The 24,532-nt window shown below is 45.4% G+C and overlaps 1 protein-coding gene across 3 annotated transcripts in view; it reads left to right on the top strand.

Annotated features, from left to right (window-relative positions):
- The window catches only part of TRMT1L (tRNA methyltransferase 1 like), a 281,542-nt gene that overhangs the window by 209,886 nt on the left and 47,124 nt on the right, over positions 1–24,532 (top strand). For all 3 annotated transcript variants that reach the window (XM_040331221.1, XM_040331220.1, XM_040331222.1), the window contains 4 exons: positions 5,485–5,564; positions 18,751–18,991; positions 20,806–21,018; positions 21,100–21,290. In XM_040331221.1, coding sequence (XP_040187155.1) covers positions 5,485–5,564; positions 18,751–18,991; positions 20,806–21,018; positions 21,100–21,290 — 725 coding nt within the window. The remainder of the gene's footprint in view (positions 1–5,484; positions 5,565–18,750; positions 18,992–20,805; positions 21,019–21,099; positions 21,291–24,532) is intronic.

The raw sequence follows: 24,532 nt of genomic DNA on the forward strand, positions 1-24,532 counted from the left end.
GGTACTGTCTGGAGGCGAATGCAAAGGAGTCTCCCTTGTTAAAGTGCTTTTCCTGGAGAAGGACAATGTCCGCCCCAAACGGTCTAAACTCCCTTAATGCTAGATGTCTTTTCCTGTTTGAATTTAAGCCGTGAACATTTAGTGATACGATCTTGGTCGTGGGTATGTACAAGCAAGAGAATACTCATCTGATCCAGCTGCGAGGATGCCTCAGTATCCAAGTAGGGAAGACGCCAAGTCGCAGAAGCGGTCCGGGTATTCGCCAGGAGTGTGGGCCGAGCCAGGAAGGGAGGGAGGAAGGGGAAGGAGAACAGGAGAGAGAGAGAGGAAAAAAAGAAAAGACAACACTACATACATAACAAACACATGGTCAGTGTGCAAAAAGGGCCCGGGCGCACCACGCCGCACGGGGCCCAGAGGGTTCCAATAAGTCCTCCCGACCAGGGTCCCCCAGAAGGGAGGGGAGCCAGGCGGGGGGGGGGGACATAGAGAACTACAGCAAACATCAACCAAAATTCACAATAGGGTAACGAGGGAACTCCGGTAGGGTAAACCTAGGGGGGACAAGTGACCGAAAAAATCACCACTCCCAGAACTCCAATGGGGAGTGCCCAAAAAAAATGCGGGTAACAAGCAGGGGGCCTAAGGGGATCACTAATGAGGCTGGCAAGTGGGCCAGGAGAGTCAAAAAGAAGGGTGAATATGACATGACCGGCAAAAAGGCAGGGGCCAACAGTTTTCAGCCATGCCCGGGTTTACAGGCCTGCGGGGGGAGTCCCGGGGTCGCTTGGTCGGAGGGACCTTTTGCCACACCGAAGGCAAAGGCGGAGGAGTAGCGACCAGGTCCCATTCCTGGAGGCGGGGGACGGGTATGTCCATAGACTCGCAGAAAGTGTCTATGTCCTCAGGGTAGCGGAGCACCGCCGACTGTCCTTGCCGACGGGCAGTAAGGCTGAAGGGGAAACCGCACCGGTAGATTATTTTGCGTTCTTGCAGCGAGAGGAAGAAGGGCTGAAAGAGTCGACGCTTCTGCAGGGTGATCCAGGACAGGTCCGGATACAGCTGTAGCTGGGCATTACCATAGACCACCTTCCTGATGGTACGGGCTTTACGCATAATGTCCTTCAGAGGGAAGGAATTGACCCTGCAGATGACATCACAAGGTCTGGAGGCAGGTCCCTTGGGACGTAGGGCTCGGTGTGCTCGATCCATCTCGATGGGTTTATTTGGGGGTTCTCCTAGCAGGTCATTGAAGAGGATCTGAAGGACATCATGCAGGTCCTCGGGGCCTTCTCACTCAGGTAGGCCTCTGATGCAAATGTTGTTTCTGCACCCCCTGTTGTCCAGGTCCTCCACCTAGCCCTGCATATCCCTCAGCATAAAACGGTGTTCAGCACCATGTATTTGAGTGCGGTGGACCGCAATCTTTGTTTCTTGTATCTCTTCCTCCGCCATTTCCACCCTGTCAGAGAGATGTTTAAAGTTGGCGTGGAGCACTTGAATCTCGGCTTGGCAGGCGGACTTGACTTCCTCGATAAGCATCTTGAAGTCATCCTTGGTAGTCAGGCCCCGGACGGGGCTGAGGAGGGTGCAGTGGAGAGGGCCCTAGCTGTGGACCTGGGGGGGGCTGGGTTAGAGTGGTTTTGCGCATTAGTTCCCCCCCTTACACATTGAGGCCTAGTGGGGCCTTCAGGGGGCCATGTTGCGGTTCCACCCGTGGGGACTGGGGCGGGGGTGAACTCACCGCTCCGGACGCCGGTGGATGTAGTCCTGTCGGTCCCCATGGTGAGTCCGGCAAACCGTGGGGATGGATCGGCAGCTGGGGGGCCGGCTGGTGTGGCACCATCTTGGAGGCCTCGCCGCGGGATATAGGCAGCGGTGAAAAGTACCCACAGAGGGTCGCTGAGGAGCCGGGAGGTGGCTGGGACGATCCCCGGACTTTAGAGGAGCGAGTCCTCCTGGCGCCACCCATTAACGAACAGGTAGAATCCCCTAAAACGGCCGCGGAGCTGCGGGCTGTGGAGGAGCTATAGGCTCAGGCGTCCATGCAGGGCAACTTCCGGACACTCCCCCCGATCCTGCTGCTGTGAGTGGATCAAAAACTTGCCTTAAGCACCATTAAGGGGCAGATATCAGCCTTGGCTGTCTTCTTTCAACGACCCCTGGCGGCTCATTCACTGGCGAGTACGTTTGTGCAAGGGTTTCGACATGTCGCCCCTCTGGTTCGACCACCACTGCCTCCGTGGGATTTGAATCTGGTGCCCTCGGTACTTCAGAAACCTTTGTTTGAGAACATCAGAGATATTCCCCTTTTGACACTCTCAGAAAGTTGCCTTTCTGGTAGCTATTACGTCAGTCAGGAGGGTTTCTGAGTTGGCGGCCTTGTCTTGCAAGTCGCCCTACTTGATCCTCCACAAGGATAAGACCGTGCTACGTCCACAGCCTTCCTTTCTTCCGAAGGTTGTTTTGGCCTTTCATCTAAATGAGGACATTGTGCTTCCATCCTTGTGTCCTCGACCGTTGCATCCCAAAGAGGTTGCTTTGCATTCCTTGGACGTGGTCCGTGCTCTGCGGGTGTATCTGTCTGCTACGGCTCCGTTTCAGAGGTCAGACACACTGTGTCCAAAGAAAGGCCTGGCGGTCTCGACGGCCACCATTTCTCGTGGATCAGACAGATCGTGATTCAGGCTTATGCCCTACAAGGGCGGGCGCTTCCCTTTCCTGTCACGGCGCATTCGACCAGGGCGATAGGTGTCTCCTGGGCCTTCCTACATCAAGCGACTGTTTCCTAGGTGTGTAAGGCGGCGACCTGGTCGTCCGTTCACACCTTCACTAAGTTTTACAAGGTTGATGTGCAATGCATCTGCGGATGCTTGCTTCAGCTGCAAAGTTTTGCAGGCGGCCGTTAAAGGTTGCAACTCCTCAGTTGAGGAGCTCTGGTTGTTTTTGGGTGGAAGTTTGGTTGCTGATCCCACCCCTTGTTTTTTTGACACTGCTTGGGAACATCCCTAAGGTCAAGAATAGAGGAACGAAAGAGGAAATAGGATTTTTGTACTCACCGTAAAATCCTTTTCTCTGAAGTTCATGGATGGGCACAGCACCCACCCCTCCTTTTTATGTTTGTATGGCTTTTAGACGAACTGAGCTGCTAGATGCAGGGTGGGCGGTACTGTTCAGCTTTGATGTTACATGTTTTAACTGTTGACATGTCTGCCTAGTCCTCTTCTGATAGACTGCATATAACCCTAAGGTCAAGAATAGAGGAGCTGTGTCCGACCATGAACTTCAGAGAAAAGGATTTTACAATGAGTACAAAAATCCTATTTTTATAGCACTGATCAATGTATAAATGTGAATGGTCCCAAAATATCGCCAAAAGTGTCCGATGTGTCCACCATAATGTCGCAGTCACGATAAAGATTGCTGCCATTACTAGTAAAAAAAAAAAAATTAATAAAAATGCTATAAAACTATTCCCTATTTTGTAGTCGCTATAACTTTTGCGCAATCCAATCAAACGCTTTTTTTTTTTTTTTTTTTAACAAAAATATGTAGAAGATTACGTATCAGCCTAAACTGAGGAAATTTTTTTTTATTTTATATATTTTTTGGGGATATTTATTATAGCAAAAAGTAAAAAATATAGCTTTTTTTTTCAACATTGTCGCTCTATTTTTGTTTATAGCGCAAAAAATACCACCAAAAGAAAGCTCTATTTGTGGGAAAAAAAGAACATCAATTTTGTTTTTTTGCACGACTGTGCACTTGTCAGTTAAAACAAAGCAGTGACGAATCGCAAAAAGTGCTCTGGTCTTTGGGCAGTCAAATGGCCTGAGGCTAAAGTGGTTAAAGAGATTTGAAAGCTTTGTAGGAGACATGATCCATTTAGTGTGTTTGGGAGTCTACTCCTGGATGGATGTGGCTGGAGATTTTTAGTGGCATGCAAGGCTCCCAAACTGTAATCATGAAAAATACAACATGTGATCTGAGAAGCCTTACTTCTTAATCAGTAGCTCTTTTATTTAATAACAGTGCATTCATGTAGTGCAAACTGATATATAATTCATCATTTTGGTTGTAATAGTATAGTTCAGGACCTGGCAGGATGTGTCAGCTTACTGATAATTGCTGTGTATTATACATCGCTAGTTGTAGTTAATCACATTGAATGGGCCTCAGTCTGTAATGCTAAAGACATATTGTTTCTTATTTCTTCAGTTATGAGTATAAAGAAGATACCCCAGCTTGGCAATGGCATAACTTGCTAGTATGCACATAACTGAATGCATCCAGGGTGAATATCTCCTAAACTGTGCACATTTTAGGAGATTATCATGTTACCTACAGGTAAACCTTATTATAGTGTAAAACAAAAAATAGTGCGCTACCACATAAATATCCAAAAAGGAGTGAAATTGTGTTAAGTGAAAAACCTTAAATGACATAAATGAGAGAATATCTGGAAAACGAGATACAATGTCCCAAACGAGCAATTAAGGATCCAAAAAATGATCGGAGTAATTTCACAATTCCTGGTATCCACAATTACAACAGAATGACAACTTGTCTGCAGGTAAGATTTTCTGTTAACCAAAGAAAATAAGGCAATCACCGCCGCTTACCAGATCTGTGGGATCACAGGTTGGTGGTGTTCTGACATGCCTTTTTGATCTGTATCAAAAAGGCATGTCAGAACACCATCAGCCAGTTAGGGATCAGCATCTGAGGATTCCAATGAAGGTGCAGATGTCCCGTCCGAGCTATGCAAAACTCCTTTTTCAATGGATTTTACACATCAAATGGATATCCAAACTTGCTCACCATACCGATATTGTTAATAGGGGCAGAAAGAGAAAGGCTTCATGGTGCAGTTTGTTTAAAATATTTATTGCTCTAAATCAGAACATAACACCAAGCAAAAAAACAAAGTTCCAAACAAAATTCAAAAAGCACAACCACAGCACATAGCCTGACCGGCTCAAGTATAATTGCGTCTAGTATAGTGACTCCACCTAATGCATTTTTCCACATAAGAATTCTTCAGGGAAAGGAGATCAATAGCATACCTTATAGGTTTACCTGTAAAAATGACCTAGTGGCCTTTACTACCGCTTTTAGGCCGGGTTCACACTGTAGCCGCATGCGGCTCACAGCAGGGGCCTGGTGCGTGCTGGTTCACAGGTCCGATTTCAGCCCGAATTTTGGGCTGAAATGCACCAACAAAATCACACGTTTTTCCGGGAACACAGCACCGGACCCACTGCGGAGATATGCAAACCGGCTCCATAGAGAGCCAGTCGCATTCTCCTGCTATGCAAATTGAATGCGGGGAGACGTGCATTAAATTCTCATAGGTGTGACCCTGTTAGCGTTACATAATGAAGCCAGTTGAATGTGAGAAACTACTACTAGCTGTACCATGACCTGGATAAATGAGAACCTTCACATATGTATTGTACATCCTTTTTCCTCCTTTTTTTGCAGACAGCTGATCTTTTGTGCCCTGGCGGTATTAACGGAAGAAAGGCAACCTCTGGAATGTCTGGATGCATTTAGTGCCACAGGTACAGAATGTAGCAATTGCAAAATGTTGACCTGCTTTTCACAAATACTCTAATATTTCTCCTGCATTTTAAACTGGAGTTATGGCCCAGGCCTTTTTTTATATTTAGTAATGGCCAAAGTGTCCCCTGTTTCCATTACCGATAATTGAGGAAAAAAGTGTATTTGGTGTGCATTTGCTCATAGTAACATCTGCTTTTTCTGATGCTTTGGAGTTCATTGCACTCCGCTAATCATTATCCCATCCTTAAAATCTAAATAAAGGTGGATGCTTTCTGTTAGCAGTAATAGAGCTTTGTGCACACATTCTATTGGTGTCTGTTTTTCAACCTGACTAACTATGCAACATTTATCTTTATATTCTCACCGAATATACACCTACCTACCCATCTTTTCTCTCTTTGATACTCTCTCTCCCCCTTTTCTGCTGTCATCTTGATAGTTCCATGCCCCTTGCTACTTCTCCATGTCTCTGTGCTGCATGCTGCCTTGTCCATCATCCCTTTTCTATTGTATTACTCTTTGTGCTGCAGACTGTGAGTTATCACTGCACTTTTCCACTCTTTCACTCTATAGCTTCTTATCCCTGTAGCTCTATGCAACAAGCCAGGTGCACTGCTTCACTCTTCCACGGTTTCCATCTTTCATTTTACAAGCTGTGCGCTGTAATCCTTCCTTTTCCCCTCCATCTATTTTTGGTCTGTTCTGATCACCCCTGTTGGGTAGGTAGTGGTCTCATCTGCATTAGTTTTCTGCATTCAGGGATGGGGAGCTGGTCCCTGAAGGCCCTGCAGGACTCACCCGCTGTGAGGGATAAAGCTGGCCCTGCAGCATGAAATGGTGAGTGGTTCTGTGACGGAGCATGTCACAGCTTTCTCTAAGAATGTTAACTGGTGTATTTGGGGGCAGTAGAGGCTGGTTTCTTTTTGTGGAACCATACACTTAGTGGTACTTAAAAGGGACAGAGGGGTGCTGGGCATCTGTGCATCTGACATCTTATTGGTACAGTACAGGACACAGGAAAAGTATTTATAGATCCTGGATTTTAGGTGCTCACTGGGAACCTTACCTTTGACCCTACCCTTCTCTGTCCTCAGTTTTGAGCTGGTGTTTTAAGGTGATGGACTTTGTTTATGATGAAATTACTCTTAGAGCAACTAGTTTATTATCTTCCTATTGAAAATTCAGATTCTTCATTCTAGCTTCTCACTGTCTTCTAGTGCCACAGATAGAAGCAGGACATCCATATTGACGCAACTTTGGAATTGGTTCCCAGACCCCACGCTGTGGGGATGGCCTGTATTGTTGCTGTGGTCAGTGGATTCTACGTGGGTGCTTTTCTCTGCACTTGGTGCAATGTGTGTAGTCAGCCATAGGGTGCTATATAGGTCCAGGGTCGCGGTCCATTCCTTTGGAACCCAGTTCCTGAAAACATCTTCAGGGTGTAAGGGGGTAAGCCCACTGTGAATGGTGAAGCCTGGACTGCGTTGTGGACATATAAAACTTATTGTGTTGTTCTGATCATTACTGTAAAAGACAACGGCTGTATTTGCGTTGTATTAACTTTAGTGTAAATTTTTCACATTTCTAAAATTCAACCACTTGGATAATAGCCTCAATAAACCCAATTCCAAAAAAGTTGAGACACTGTGTAAAATCTATATAAAAACAAAATTAAACCAAATCTAAAGAAAAAAAACTATTTTATTTACGATAGAAGACCATACAAAGTCAAATGTTTAAACTGAGAAAATGTACCATTTTAAGTTCTGAAAATTAGTAGTTTTGAAATGAATGGCAGCAACATGTCTCAAAGTAGGAATGGCCCTTGTTTACCATGTTGTAGCATCTACTTTTAACAACACTCTAAATGTCTTGGAACTGAGGAGACCAGTTGCTGGAGTTTTCGCAAACTAATGTTCTCCCATTCTTACCTGATATAGGATTCTAACCACTCAGCAATCCCTGTTTTCTTTGTCATATTTTTCATTTTAAAGATGCTTAAAATATTTTGGATTGGTAAAAGGTCTAGACTACAGGCAGGCCAGTTAACCACTTCAATACACAGCATTTTCACCCCCTTCCTGCCTAGACCAATTTTTTTTTTTTCAGCGCTGTCGCACTTTAAATGACATGGTCATGCAACACTGTAACCAAATGAAATCTTAGTTTTTTTCCCCACAAATAGAGCTTTTGTTTGATGGTATTTGATCACCTCTGCGGTTTTATTTTTTTTGCGCTATAAGCAAAAAAGCGAGAATTTTTGAAAGACACAATATTTTTTGCTTTTTATTGTAGTAAATATCACTTTTTTTTAAAAAAAAATCCTCAGTTTAGGCCGATATGTATTCTACATGTTTTTGGTAAAAAAATTGCAATAAGCCTATATTGATTGGAATTTGCGTGCGGGCACGGGGGGGGGGGGACGGGTGCGGGTAAAAAAACACCCCCTCCCCCCACCGTCTTCTGGGGAAAGCTCTGATTCAGACTCTGGCCTTGCTGTGGCAACGGCCCATGTTCTGAAGTTTCAGAGGATGCGGACCAGGACCATTCGGACAGTGAGGATGATTCCGGGTCAGCGCAGGACAGGGCGCTTGTAGGAGCACTTATCACAGTGGTGCGGGATACCCTAAAAATTGAGGATTTGGCGGGAGCATCTACAGAGGTGTTGGTCCTTTTTGGGTCTCACAAGCTGGCCCGCACAGCTAACTGACCTATTTTGATGAATTTATCTACAAAGAATGGGAATGCCTGCAGAGGGCCTTTTTGGTCCCAAAATGCATGGCGGAGAATTTCCTGAAAAAATTGACATCTCCCCTGATTGTGGACCCCCGGTATTCAGGTTAAATAAGGTAACCACGTTTCCGGTGGCGGGACCCCTGCTTTTAAGGACCCTGCTCATAGGAGGGCCGAGTTGGTTGCTCGGTCCATGTTTACGGTGGTGGGGGTCAGCATTGTGGCCAGTGTTGGCTACGGCCCTGGAGTCCCTGACACTTACTAAATGGGCAAAATTGTTGCACCGTGAGTTGGAAAAGCAACAGGCCTCCCCGGTCTGTGTGGAACTGGCAGTCCAGTTGGTGCATTCCTGTAGGTGTTTGCAATATCGGTATACACTTTTAGGACAGGCATGTACAAAGTCCGGCCCGTGGGCCAATCTCGGCACACGTTTCAGTTTTGAATGGCCCGCTTGTTTATTTGGACATATATATCTTTTGTGGCTCCCGACGATCTCCCAGCGTGGGTCCACAAAAAAATATACGCTGGCTGCCTTGGAGGGGACAGGGAGGAGGCGGGATGAGCGCCTTACATACAGGAGGAGAATTTCCTGTATACGGGCGGCCTCTGTAAAAGTCCCGTCTCCTGCACTGCCACTGGTTGACTGTTCTGTCCATCAAAGTAGGCGGGACTTTCTATTAAAGAGGCCGCTGTGTAAACCTGAGATTCTCCTGTATGTAATCTTTTGGCGCTCGTCCCTCCCCCTCCAAGGCTGCAGATGGATGGGCATGAATCAGGCTGCATTCCTGGCAATGGTGAGTCTACATTCCTGGCAGTGATGGGTGCTGCATTCCTGGCAATGTTGGATGCTGCATTCCTGGCAATGTTGGATGCTGCATTCCTGGCAATGTTGGATGCTGCATTCCTGGCAATGTTGGATGCTGGATTCCTGGCAATGTTGGATGCTGGATTCCTGGCAATGTTGGATGCTGGATTCCTGGCAATGTTGGGTGCTGGATTCCTGGCAATGTTGGGTGCTGGATTCCTGGCAATGGTGGGTGCTGGATTCCTGGCAATGGTGGGTGCTGCATTCCTGGCAATGGTGGGTGCTGCATTCATAGCAATGGTGGGTCTGCAGATGGGCACTGATCCTTATTTTGCTTCACTGTTCTTTATTTAAAATGTACGTTTTTCTCCTGAAACTTCCCTCTTAAAGTGAAGGTGCGTGTTAGACCCCAATAAATATGGCATATCCAAATAACACGCCCAAGCACAAGGCAAGATAATTCTTGTTGGGCAGTGTATTAGTGCTCGAACAAACACACTTAGACCAAATTTTAATGGTTCAAAGAATGTCAGGCAAAATAGTTGGCCCTCGTGCAAATTCACTTCATCAAATCTGGCCCTCTTTGAAAAAAGTTTGGACACCCCTGGTTTAGGAGATGTATGCAGAAAGGAATGCACTGTTGTCTACGGCACATGCGCGCCATAGACAACGGCGCAGGCGCACTGACCATGCAGGTGTTGTGAATTGTAGATGCCATGATATTGCCGGAATTCCGCGCATGTGCGCATGCGCGTGAGTGACTTCATCGCCGCTCCGGCCAATGACAGCGCCGGCGCGGCGATAACAGGAAAAAAGCTCCGAGCGGACATGGCGGCGGTGGGCGGGACTGAGGAGGACTTTGAGGGCTTCGATCTCAGGTAAGTGACACATAATGAGCTAGTATGCTGTGCATACTAGCTCATTATGTCTTTCTCTTGCAGGGGTTTATTTAAAAAAAAAAAATGTGTGAGGGTTTACTTCCTCTTTAAGTCTGTCTGCGATGCGGCCTTAGATACGGCCCCCTTGCTTTCTAGAGCCGCAGTATTTGCTGTGGTGCTACGTCGTCTGATTTGGCTAAAATGCTGGTCTGCGGACCAGGCATCTAAGAAGGCTCTGGCGGATTTGCCTTTCCAGGGAGAGAGACTTTTTGGAGCCTCGCTGGATGACATTATTAAAAATGTTACTGGGGGTAAGAGTACGTTGCTCCCACAATCCAGAAAAGGTAAGGAGCCACGCCGTAGGCCAGGGCCCTTTCTTTTCCGCTCAGAAGCGCTTTTTTGGCCGCTCGGGTCAGCAGGTAAGCGTTCCCAGACCGACAAGGTGTCCGCTGAGGGACAGAAGCGTCCCTGGTTTCGCAAGCCAAACAAGCCTGCGAACAAATCTACGACAGCATGAAGGTTTGCCCCTGCCTGACTCTCGGGTGGGGGGTCGCCTTCAGGAGTTTGCAGCTTGGTGGACCTACCTGCTTTCAGACCTGCAAAGTGGTTTCATCAGGATACAAGATAGTTTCTTTCTTGTCCACCAAACAGGTTTTTACCCCTCCAACCTTCATCTTCTTCTGGCTCGTCGGAAAGCCTTGTTTGGGGCAGTACTGGACCTGCTGCTGCTCGGATAGTGCCGGTGCCGTCGCAGGAATGGTTTCAGGGCTTCTACTCCAATTTGTTTGTTGTCCCAAAGAAGGAAGGGGTCCGTCTGATCCTGGACCTCAAGGCCCTCAACAGCTTTGTGAAGTTGCAAGGGTTCAGGATAGAATCAGTTCGCTCTGTGGTCGCTGCACTCCATCTAGGACGCATACTTGCATATCCCCATATGCGTCAGGCATCAGAGGTTTCTGCGGTTTGTGGTTGGGACGACCACTACCAATTTGTAGCTCTCCCTTTTGGCCTGGCATCGGCACCAAGGGTTTTCACCAAGGTGCTCGCCCCGATTCTGGCTTTGCTGAGACAGCAAGGAATCGCAATCATGGGCTACCTGAAGGACCTCCTTCTGAGAACAGCTTCAGCCTCAAAATTGGAGGAGGATGTGGTGATCGCCAGTCAGACTCTTCGGGAGTTCGGTTGGGTTCTGAACCTCCAGAAGTCGGTGTTGGTACCGACAACGCCTGGAGTACCTGGGCATGATTCTGGACTCCTCAGAGGCGAGAGTTTTTCTCCCTTCGGTCAAACTGCAGACTTTTCGGGCTGCAGTGAAGCTGTTGGTGTCCCGCAAGTGGTCATCGCTGCGCTTCTGCATGCGAGTCCTGGGTCTCATGATAGCCACTTTCGAGGCGGTACCTTATGCTCAATTCCACACTCGAGTCTTGCAAAAGGAGATCCTGTCCAAATGGTACAAATCTCCGTTGTCTCTGGATTGTCAAATTCGGGTGAGCCAGCTAGTCAGGGATTCCCTGATCTGGTGGCGGAGGTCTCTAGGCCTTCGGTCCGGGAAATCGTTCCTTCCCTTTAATTGGATGGGTGGACACGATGGACGCCAGCCTGACCGGTTGGGGGTGAGTTGGGGCATACAGTCGGCGCAGGGTGGCTGGACGCAGGAAGAATCCTGCCTGCCGATCAATGTGCTGGAACTTTGGGCCTCTCCACATGGTCGTGGAGGCTGTAGGAGTCAGGATCCAGTCGGCCAACGCCACAGTGGTGGCATATGTCAACCATCAAGGAGAAACAAGGAGCTCGGCTGCAGCATTGGAGGTCGCTCACATCCTGAGGTGGGCAGAGCGGCGCGTGCCGGCTGTATCGGCCGTGTACATTCTGGGCATAGAAAACTGGCAGGCACATTTCCTAAATCGTCAGATGCTGGACCAAGGGGAATGGTTGCTACATCCAGATGTTTTTCGACTCCTTTGCCTGTTTGTGTCGGTAACTGGTCCAAAGAAGGGCCTGGCGGTCTCGTCGGCCACCATTTAATTTACCATTAGACAGATCGTGATCCAGGCTTATGCCTTAAAGGGGCAGTCCCCTCTAAATCAAATACCTGCCCACATTCAAAATATGCCACATCTCTTTGATATTTTTTTCTGTTTACCCAATTGTTGCTCTTTTTGGAATTCTTCTACTTCTATCTTCAATCTATCATTAAATCTCTCAAATTCCTCTATATCTTGATACCCATTGTGTATTTTCACAGACTCCTGTAGCTGCTCCTCCAATTCTTGTAGTTATAACGGGAGGGCCCGTGGAACCCAGAATCTCTTGGAAAGTAGGAGAAACCTTTGCTTCAGCTCCCCACCTCTTATGTCTAAATCACCCTATGTCCATTAGGGGCATAGGGTGACTGAGGAAATGTATCTTGGACTACTTCAAATGGTACAGTAAAATTCCTTGACAATATCTCAAGAAATATTAAGATGTGTCCCCCTGTGTGCTGTGAGGTCTATGCACGGGAAGTAACTCCTAATATGGGCATTCCAGGATATGTAAAGACTAAGTGATTCATGCTTGAACCTCATACAGAGCGTTGCCTCGTATTTGGGGGAGAATTACTCGTATGGGGTCTTATTCGGCTGGTTTGGAGTGTCTGGTAGCTGCCTTGGTGTTCAGGAATGGAATTTCCTAAACGACTTTAACCCCTTTCATACACGGGGTGTCGTTACAGTTATGTTTTTTCCTTGGCTATAATGCTATGAGGCGCAATCCATGTTTTGACCGTTTTTTCTTGTCATAAGTTCAAAAATCGATCATTATGGAGATGTTTGGCTGGGATAATACGTTCCCGTTGTCTCCATGGGATTAGTTTAGCCTCAATATATGCCCCCAAGGAGACGATGAGGGTTATTTATGAAAGGCAAATCCACTTTGCACTACAAGTGCACTTGGGAGTGCAGTCGCTTTAGATCTGAGGGGAAGAGCTGAAATGAGAGGATGCTCTGCTGATTTTATCATCCAATCATGTGCAAGCTAAAGTGCTGTTTTTTATTTTCCTTGCATGTCCCCCTCAGATCTACAGCGACTGAACTTCCAAGTACACTTGTAGTGCAAAGTGGATTTGCCTTTCGTAAATAACCCCCAATGTTCCATTTACTCTTTAAATGTTTTATTGTTAGATTACTGTGCTTTCTGAACAATTTCTTGAAATCAGTTTTTAGACCAGATACAGTTTGTTCATCTCGATTAAAGACTGCTCTAATTTCTTGTTCTACACCTTCATCAATACGGAGTGCCATATTAGTGAGTGACCCGGTAATGCACACTAAAAAAATTATAATAAAAGTGGGTAGATCACCCGAATCTTACATCTAAGTGGTCACAGGGTACTCCACTTGAAGAGGGCTTGTCACAGGGCTAATCCAATACCAAAAGTCCACCTAGGCTAGTCTCACCTGATGGTAGAACATGGATATTGGGGAAAGGGGAAAATAATGGGGGGGGGGGGGGGGGGGGCGGAGGTGAAACACTCAAGGACTAGTAAGGGAAAATGGTGCACTCTACACTCCTATATCCAAATGGATTATGCTGTTTGTTTTCAGTAAAAACTATGTTGGCATGTAATCATCAGGCTCAATCAGAAAATGCGGTGGATAACCCACCAAGAACAGTAATGTTACAAAAAAATCCTAGGATACTGGGAGCCTGATCAATGGAAAAATAAGTAGAGGTGCCGCCCAGTATAAGGGCTGGGTGTGCAGCAGTGGAACAGCAGCTTTTTGGAATTTCTGCATTTGTTATAGATCGCCTCATCTGACATTCATTCTATCCCATATTTATGTATTGTCATCCATTCATCGTTGGCTCGCTATTACTGACCCAGCTGTTCAGTGTTCTGGATACTGGTCCCAGGATTCTTGTTTTTTGGTTCCACTGCATTCACCCATTGTGGCTTTAAGGTGCAGTTGTCGCCACATTAAGGACCCAGTGTTACCAGTACCACTATTCACAGACCGTGGTCCATTCAACGTTCAAGTGCTGTTATAGGGGATCCATCTTTTGGGGGGGTTCTGGTCGCACTGTCTTGGCTCTCTCAGGAGGGCTGCTCTGGGCACCTTTAGGGGAGTTGGTGTTGGGAATCCATATTCTTACTGGGGGTATGTGGCCGGAAAGTGTGTGGGTTTTCTGAGGGGGGGGGGATTTGTAGGGTATAGTAACCTCTGTTCTTTTTTTATTTAATAAACATACATTTTTGAAGAGATGGCCTTTGGGTGTTTGCATTAATTTGTAGGCAAGTGGTTAAACAGAAACTACAGTCTAATCACATAATTTGTTATAAAAACATAATTTCTCCTATCGCCTTCCAGGACAGCACACCTGAGAGATGAGGGCTCCTCCCCACAGAAAACACAATCAATTGACAGCTTGTTATAAGTCCCCACCCTTTCCCTTGATCCCCAGTATTGATTGTGTTTCTCCCGAACACAGCGACATGTTTGTTTTGTTTAAAGACCAGGGAGGGTCTAATGGTACCCCTGTTGAGACAGGTTTTAGGGAGGCCGGGGAGGGCTGAACTAACCTGTAGGCTTTGTCCTTCTCACAGGTTGCCCCAGGCGTGCACCAGCGCTCTGGCCGCAGAGAGTGCACGCCATCGCTGTATTTAAAAAACGCTGCCATTAAGCCGCTCTCTGCACTTCCGGATTTTCATATACAAGAAGCACTGGTCTCCAAGCCTTGTTCTGAACAGCCGCATCACAGGAAGAGGACGGCGCCGACTCGGAAGTGCTAGGAAACGCCGGGAGACAGCATGGAGAGTGGCGTGGCGAGCAAGGCAGTGAGAAGCGGTCGGCTTGCTGTACCAGCCCCTCTAGTGGTACCAGCAGCCCAGGACCCAGCCAACCTCCTCATGGAACAAGAGGAAGGGAAGGCAAATGCGACTGCAGGCAGATCCAGGTCGGGGACCGGTGAGTACAAACCCCCCTTGGAAAGGGAGGAGGAAAGGGAGTGAGAGGTTCTGGATTTCAGGGGTCTGAAATCCCGGGGCCAGCCAGAACAGGAACTGGATTTCACTTCTCACCTTACCCTTTCCCCTCCCCAGTACAAACTTGCAGTTTTAGGGGAAGACAGAGTAATGTTATGCATATGTGTTGTATCTCTTGTCTTATAGAATCCCCCAGCGGAACCCAGGAAGCCCCAGATAAACAACCTCCTGCCGCTACAGGGCATAGCTCCTTCTAAAAATAAAAATGTGGGTACTGTAAGGATAAACTCCCACTCAAAACCATTTTGCTCTAAATGCATTAATAATTTAGCAGGGAAGGAGGCTTCTGCAATGATGAGAAAATGTCTCATCTATGCAGACGGAAATGCCGGCAACAGCCCAAGCTTTCCGTGAATCCGCCGGGCAGTCAGTAACCCAAGGTCCTGACACAGAGGAGCTTACCCCTAGAGAAGGCACATCCTCCCAGGAAAGCCTCTTCTGAATGGGACCTAGTGCCCTTCTCCCACCCTCACAATCACTCCCTCTAGCTTAGGTAGAGGAAGAAAAGGAGGATATGGAATGGAAGGCCAGGTCAGAACACAGCTCAGAGGGGGAGTTGGAACTAGACCTGTTAAACCAGATTCAGGAGGATGCAAGGTTAAGGAGACACCTCTTCACCCTAGAGGATCTGGATGGACTCCTGCAGGCAATATAGGCCACTGAGGAGATTACAGAAGCCCCTAGAATAACTTCAGCATATAGGGGACTGAGCAAGGCTCAATCCAGGGTGTTCCCACTCCATCAATCCTTAAAGGGTCAATGCCAGCTGCTATGAATCTGGCAGGTAGCTCACGATGATGCATTTAGAGGTTTTTAGCCCTTTAAAGCCTGCCTCCTAAATTTTTACCCATAGGGTGGGGTGGCACAGTAAGGGGCACCCTTGTGAACATATCCTTGAGGGGGTTGCTTACCTATTATTTCATCCTTGCAGGGCTGCTATATCTTATCTGTGTAAGAGTTAATCAAAACCTCTTGTGGCTTGGGCTACAAACCACCTGTGGGCTGTATGAGAAGCATAAAATGCTATCCTGCAACCCTTAATTGAGGGGTTCCTGGTGCAAACCTCTGCTAAAGCTACATAAACTAGCCTGTATTTAGTGTGAAGCCCTACAGGTGTCTGATTTCCTCCAGGCTAAGATTGTGATTACCTCTTCCTGAGAGACTTAATTGATCTTTGGGTCTGTGCTCGTTAAGACCTTAGATGCTTGGGAGGCTTGGACTCGCTCCCACCTGTGTGTGTGTGTGTGGGCTAGCTACACCTACTCAGACCTATGTATGCAGTACCGTGTTTCCCCGAAAATAAGACATCCCCATAAAATAAGCCGTAGCAGGATTTCTAAGCATTTGTGCAATATAAGCCATACCCCGAATATAAGACATGGTGATTCTGTGCTGCAAGCTGAGGCATAGAGGGAGAAATAGCAAGTGAAAGTAAAGAAGTCTCCTCAGTGAAGTGAGGAGCAGGACGCTCTGCTTTTAGGTATTGTGTATCCTCAGGGGAAGAAGTAAAGCTGTGGCTCCTGTTTTTCTCAGCAGTGTGGGTTTCTCTCCCCCAGCAACAGTCTGTGGGTCTCTCTCACCCCCCACAACCACCAGTAAAGCTGCTGCTTAATAAAAATAAGGCATCCCCTGAAAATAAGACATAGTGTGTCTTCTTGAGGAAAAATAATTATATGGTGTCTTAATTTCAGGGAAACACGGTAGTAGAATAGCAGCTACCACTACTGTGGTATTGTCGCACACCTCAGACTTCCATTATTTGGAACTACCACGTTCCTTCACTGGTGGGTGAAGGATTAGTATCTGGAGTTCAGGCTATGCCTAGGATAGATTGTTGGTCTGACCACACATCAGAAATGCACAACATTGGAAGTTTGTTTTGTGTTTATATAACTATCTTATGGCTCAGTAGAAATGCATAATATTGATTATGTGACTGTACACTGTTGCTTATCAGAAATTCATAACATTGAATTGTTCGTGACACTTTTATTATATAACCGTACACTATTGCTAATCAGAAATGCACAACATTGAATTGTCAGCGACATTTCTGTTGGTCATATAACTGTACAAGTTTGCTAATCAAAAATGCACAACATCATATTATTGGTAGTGACACTTCTGTGGGTTATATGACTGTGCAGTGTTGCTAGTCAGAAATGCACTGCATTAAATTTGATAGTGACTTTTTTTTTTTATCTTTTTAAAAAAAAATGTTTATCTTTTAATATATTTTATTTTAACACAAAATATTACAACACAAAACCATCTTACATACAATTATACATTCCTTATTGCCCATTGCAGAGACCATATATATAGCACCTTCCCTCTTGGTAATTCGGGAAAAACAAAAAACACAAAAAAAAAACATACTTTCTCACCTAAGCATACTCCAATAATTCTTCCAGGTCCTCCTTGTTCTCTAATAAGGCCAGCCTTTTCCCCATTAAACCTCTCCCCTAGAGACCAAGAAGGCCCTCCAGGTAGACCACGTCTTTAAATATCTTTCCTGTTGATGTTGTGCTGAAAGGACTAATTCTTCTAGTTTACTGATCTTTTACTTTGCTAATCCACATCTCCATTGTTGGCGGAAGTGGTGATTTACAATTCTTCGGTATGCAGGCCTTTGCAGCATCTAAGAGATGGCAAATAAAGGGTAACCGCTCAGACATAACCAGAGAGTCTCCTCACTGAATCCAAACCATGGGTGCCGGCAATGCAATGATGATGCAAAAATACGAAGGAAAACTTGGACAGCCGCACTCCAAAAAACATTCCTTTTATTAAAACAAGTCGCAAAAAACATATGCCACAGCAAAAAAAGAGAACAAAATCTGACGCGTTTCGCACTGTAGCTCAGTGCTTAATCATAGCTAGTGCACTAGCTATGATTAAGCACTGAGCTACAGTGTGAAACGCGTCAGGTTCTGTTATATTTTTTGCTGTGGCATGTATCTTTTGTAAGAGATGGCAAATACTTGATTCCCTATAAGCTTTCTCTGGTATTTGGTTTACATGCAAAAGAAAAAAATCTGGGTCATCCGGTATCACTTGTTCTGAGCATATCTGAAGAACTTGTTTATTTGCTCTTAATAGGAATTTAAACAAAGTTAATGTTTTTTTATTGCTTTTCAGAAATGTATAAGGAAAATTACTATTAAGTTTTATACCAGGAACAATGCACTAGTAAAACAAGTAACAGAGGAATTTCAACACACCTCCCTCAAAAACAATTCTGTCTCCAATCCTAAATTGGCTAATAATAATTTATGGTAGAATATGATTTGGCGCAATTAAAAGTCCACCCCAGCAGACGTAAATCTACTATGGTCGCTTCTACTCCGATTTATCCATGAGAATACCCCTATGGAAAATTTTCTGAGCGTCCGCTCCTCATACACCAGATCACCTAGATCACAGCTTTTTTGACCCCGGACTGCAAAGCTGAGGGTTTATAATCTTTGGTGAGTGGGGTCACAAGAGGGGAGTGTCACACGGACACAATTTTTCTGTCATCTATTTTGTATTTTGATATATTGTCACTTTTCATGTTTAAGCACATCATTCAATTGTGGTTTAATATTCTGCAAGCGCTGTTATTTATACATCCATTCTTGAGGTTCAGTACCTTTTGTAATAGCTGCCGCAGTTTATTCATTCATATATTTACCTAGCGCAAGTTTTATCTAGTGTATATGTATGTATGTATGTATGTATAGTCTATAAACCAATTTTTCTTCTAGGCATCATGGGATTACAATGGGCAAAGCACCTTGGGAATTCTGTGAAAGTCACGCTCAATGACATTAGTGACAGCTCAACTGCTATTATTCGGGAAAACTGTCAACTTAACAAGATGAAGGTGTTAATGAAAAGTGAAGAGAAATCTGAAGTAGTGGTCATAGAAGAAAAATTTGTGAACACAGTAGAGGTTACACAGATGGATGCCAATGTCCTTATGCATACACGATCTTTTGATTTCATGTAAGTCAAAAGTGGTTCTTACAAACGGTTTCGCCAGTGTGTAGATTCTTAATTTAAGAGACAGTTTTACAATTCTAATTGTATTGTAAGGCACATTATAAAGCAAAACCAATTAAAGTCAAACATTTTGTGAATTTAGTTTAATTAAATGTAATTGTGAAGAATCTCCAATAATTTCTCCAGCAATCCTCTTTCAGTTTGTTTGGTAGCCACAAGCGGAGACGAGGAAGAAATATTTGTCTTCAAAGAGTGACGATAGCTTTAAGGCCAGGTTCACACTGGTCCGAAAAACGCTCCGACATTGGGAGCTCATGTCGCATGATGTGTAAAAATCAATGTTTTTCTATGGGAGCCGTCTTAACTGGTCCGACACATGTTGGACCGACTTTGAAAATGCTCCCTGTACTACTTTGGTCCGGCTTTTATCCTACTTCAGCCCATTGAATATTCTTGAAGTCGGATCAAAGTCGGAACGCCGTCTTGCATGCTCCGACTTTGGCATGCGACTTGTGCTTTGCTGATCTTGAGGGGGAACTTCACGCCAAATTTTAAATAAAAACACGGCATAGGTTCCCCCTCCAGGAGCATACCAGGCCCTGGGTCTGGTATGGATTTAAAGGGGAACCCCTACGCCGAAAAAAACGGCGTGGGGGCCCCCCAAATCCATACCAGACCCTTATCCAAGCACGCAGCCCAGCTGGTCAGGAAAGGGGGTGGGGATGAGCGAGCGCCCCCCCCTCCTGAACCGTACCAGGCCGCATGCCTTCAACATGGGGTGGGTGCTGTCCCCATGTTGATGAGGACAATGGCCTCTTCCCGACAATCCTGGCCGTTGGTTGTCGGGGGGCTTATCGGCCCCCCACCCTATGTGAATGAGTATGGGGTACATCGTACCCCTATCCATTCACCTTGAGGAAAAGTGGCAAGAAAAAAAAAACACACTACACAGATCATTTATTAGGCAGCTCCGGGTGATTTTCTTCCGACTTCGGGGGCCTCTTGCGGCTCTCCAGGCTCTCTTCCCTCTCTCCGGTGCGTTCTGCCTTCTGCCGGGCTCCTCTACTATCTTCTTCCAGCTCTTTTACTAGCGGTGGCCCGGTCTTCCCCGTCGTCTTCCCTCTTCTCTTGTCCCGATGTTGACACAACGCTCTCGCCCAGTGTAATGCCGTGTGCGTGGGGCGCAATGATTTATATAGGCATGGGGCGTGGTCACCGGGTGATGTCTCCTGGTGACCCCGCCTCTTATGACGTCACAGTCCCGGGGCATGATGGGACTGTGACGTCATAAGAGGCAGGGTCACCAGGAGACATCACCCGGTGACCATGCCTATATAAATCATTGCGCACCGTGCACGCGGCATTACAGTGGGCAAGAGCATTGTGTCAACTTTGGGACAAGGGAAGAAGACGACAGGGAAGACCGGGCCACCGCTAGTAAAAGAGCTGAAAAAAGATAGCGGAGGAGCCCGGCAGAAAGCATCCGGGAACGGGAGAAGAGCCTGGAGAAACCGAAGAAGACCCCCGAAGTTGGAAGACGACCACCCAGAGCTGCCTAATAAATGACTTAAAAAACCTGTGTGGTGTGTGTGTGTGTGTGTGTGTGTATACCCATCTTTATCCTTAAAGAGTATGCCACCAAAAATGAAATTTCTGTTGCAAAGTTTGCCTAAAATCTGACTTGTATCCTACAGAGTGCAGTGCAGAGTTCTTATCCCAAGCAAGAAACTATAATATGGCTTGTGTATTTTGCTATGTTTTTTCCAAGTAAGTGGAGGTACCCTTTTAAGTGTCTGCTGTTTTTTTTGTTTCTGCAGACATTTGGACCCCTTTGGGACATCTGTGAATTATTTGGATGCAGCCTTTCGAAATATCAGAAACCAGGGTATTGTGTCTGTGACCTCAACTGATACTGGATCTCTGTATGCCAAAACTGTGCATGTCACAAAACGCTACTATGGGTGCAACATCATTAGGACAGAATACTTCAAAGAGCTGGCAGTGCGGATTGTCCTGGCTGCTATTGCCAGGTAGCAACAACTAGATGTTTTACTGCTGTACATTGTTTTTCAGACTATGTAATCATTTATTTTATTCTTTGTTTTTCATAGGGCAGCTGCTCGCTGTAATAAAGGCATTGATGTTCTGCTCTCGGTCGCTTTGGAGCATTTTGTTCTTGTGATAGTGCGGGTTCTAAGAGGTCCTTCACTAGCTGATGAGAGTCTAAAAATGATCAGCAACCTTATTCATTGCCATTGGTGTGAAGAAAGAATCTTCCAAAAGGAAGGAACTATGCTTGAAGGTAAGTGATACACAGTCTAGAAGTCATTTTTCTTTTATTGGTGACCATAAAGCTGGGTGTACACATATCGAAATGACCCAGCTGAATCTTGAGCCATGTATAGCTCTGTCTGTTCAACACATGCCGGTTGTTAGAATGGGTTCTGTCCTGCTGGAAGACCAATATTCAATCAGCCACTGCAGCACTGATCAGTGTATTCTGACAGGGGGGAGATGCCTGTATCCACACTGCTTGTGTGGATGCAGGGATCTTTATACTTGTTTTCATTCATTCCCCTGGCTGAATGAAAATAACTCTACGTGTATACCCAATCGAACAGATTTCACATGCTGCTTCACAATCGCATCTTAGGTTCTGACTCGCCTTGTCTGCATTGAATGCCACACACCAAGCAAAATCTTCCAGCAGAAATTGGTTCTATTCTGACATGTTTCACACTAGGCAAACCATTTTCTCCAAGCATGCCAAAGCCCTTACACCATTATGTAGAGACAACTGTCTCAATTGTCTCACATAATAATTACCATTATGTAGAGACAATTGTCTCACATAACCATTAACCACTTCCTGTAATGGAAAAAGAAAAACTGCGCTATTTAACCCAAGATAAAAAAAAGTAAACCTGATATACAACACAAATACATATAATAAAAAGTGGAAGCTGCACTATATAAATTGATTATGAGAACCAGTGAATTGGACACCTAATAAATGATAAGCGAATAACTCATACATGAAAAAATGTATAATAAAATGAATAAAAAAAAAAATGGAATAATAAAAAAATATGAATAAAAAACAATAAACGAATGAACCATAAGTGATCCACTGAAATGGACTGTGAATGGTAATTTTCAGGAAAATGCAATAAAGTGAAAAATAAACACAATAGTCCCTTCCGTGAAGGATCAAGACAATAAGACACTGATGCACCCTGTGACGAATCTTCCAAATGACATGCGACACTGTGAATCCAAATTGTGTTTTGAAAGATCGCTGCGAAAATACAGTGTGACATAAAATTTTGCAATAAAAAAAAAAAAAATAATCGAATTTCTTCATCAGTTTAGGCCAATCTGTATTCTGCTACATATTTTTGGTTAAAAAAATCCCAATAAGAGTATATTGATTTGTGCAAAAGTTATCGTGTCTACAAACAATGGGATAGATGTATGGCATTTTTTTTTTTAATTTACATTTTTTTTACGAGGCGATCATCGGTTTTTAATGGGACATTTCAGCAGACAAATTGGACACTGACACTTTATGGGGACCAGTGACACCAATAGGGAAATGCACGGTCACAGTATAAATGACACTGGCAGGGAAGGGGTAACACCAGGGTCGATCAAAGGGTTAAGTGTGTCCCTGAGAGGTGCTTTCTAACTGTGTGGGGGACAGATACACTGGAGGAAAAGAGAGATCCATGTTATAGCTTAGCTGAAACACAATATCTCTCTTTTGCTCCATGACAGATCAGCAGTTTGCCTTCTTTACATAGACAGACCGCTGCTCTGTGTCTCCACTAAATGATCAGCAGATCACGGCACCCCCCGGACCTGCTGATTGGCTCTAACTGTGTCCAATCACAGCGTAAGCGGCGCTCTGGCGGCATGTCCCCTACGTTTGCACACAATCAACTACGTGATTTTGTGCAGTCGTGCCACTCTGCCACAGTATATATGCGGTGGGTGGTCCGGAAGCGGTTAACAGAGTCTCACAGCTGAGTGAGTCCTGAGTGGTCTAAGGATTAAGAATTGCATACGACCCATTTAGTGATGATTTTAAACAGAAATGGACAGAAACATTAACAGCATGTTTGATCTTCTGCAAAACATCGGTTCTAAGACATAAAGCATAATGCAGAAATGGAAAATGTGTGCACCATAAGATTGCTAAAATCCAGAAGGAAATTGCTATATTTAAAGGGTAACTCCACTTTAGCAGGGAAAAAAAACTGTAAAAAATAATAAAAAAAATAATGTAGCATATACAATTGCTATACAAGTCGCATTATAATCGCATGTTATTAAAAATTAAATTTTTGTTTTTAATTTACAGCACTGTGATTTTCTGTAAAATACAATATGGCAATCTGGAGACAGAAATGTCAATTTTGTTGAGGTACTCCCAAAGGGAAAACATGCCTTATCCACCTCCCACCCACCCAAGGATGTCATATGATGTCCAGGACTTTGAGTGGAGATATTTGAATGATGCCTGAAGCTACAGGCATCTTTAAGATCTTCTTTTTTCAGCAGGTGATTCCCAGCAAAGTAAAATCCATCATAGCGGTTGCTTGCAAATGTTCACCCCATCCCCCTTCCGCCTTTCAGTGTTTCTCCGGGCTCGCCTGTGCGATCGGAGAGCCAGAAAATGAATCTGATGCCGGCTGTTTACCATAGAGCTGGTCCCCAGCCACAGTTCTATGACTCTCAGAGGCCGAAAGCAAAGTCATAACGTCACTTTAACGCCGGCAGATGTAAACACTGCAGTTTTTTGCTGGAAAGCCTAAGATCGTCTCTTTTTTTTTGGCTCCGGTTTTCCAGCATAAAGGAAATATCTGGGGACTTGTAGACCCCAGATCTCTCCATAAAGAGTACCTGTCACGTCCTATTTCTATTACAAGGGATGTTTACTTTTCTTGTAATAGGAATAAAAGTGATACATTTTTTATCAATAACTTTTATTTATTTTTACTCAAATTTAAAGATCTGTTTTTTTGCGTGTTTTTTTTTTTTTTTTCAGGACCCAGTCTCCTCGGGTGGGAGACTCGCTTCGCATTGCGAAGTGTTTTCCTTGGGGTACAAGATTGAGTTTCTCTCTTGTCTGCCAAGCAGGTTTTTTCCCTCCGGCCTCTGGCCTCCTTCGGTTCGCCGGTTGGCTCTGTCAGGGGCTGTCCAGGATCTTCTGGTCAGGGGAGTGATTGTGCCAGTTCCCTCGTTGGAACGGTCTCGGGGTTTTTACTCCATTCTGTTTGTGTCCCCACGGAGGATGGGGCCCGGTCAACCTGGGCCTCAAGTCCCTCGTTTGTTTTGTCAAGGTGCAAACTTTTAGGTGGTGTCGATTCGCTTGGTAATAGCGGCACTCCATCAGGGGGATTTTCTGGCATCCTTGGATGTCATGAACGTGTACCTGCATATCCTCAAACCACCGGAGATTCTGTGCTTTGCGGTCAGGGGGGGACCATTTTCAATTGGTGTCCTTCCCATTCGGCGGGTTTTCGCCAAGGTGCTCGCCCC

This window comes from Rana temporaria, chromosome 12 (assembly GCF_905171775.1).
Source record: "Rana temporaria chromosome 12, aRanTem1.1, whole genome shotgun sequence".
Taxonomy (NCBI): Eukaryota; Metazoa; Chordata; class Amphibia; order Anura; family Ranidae; genus Rana; species Rana temporaria.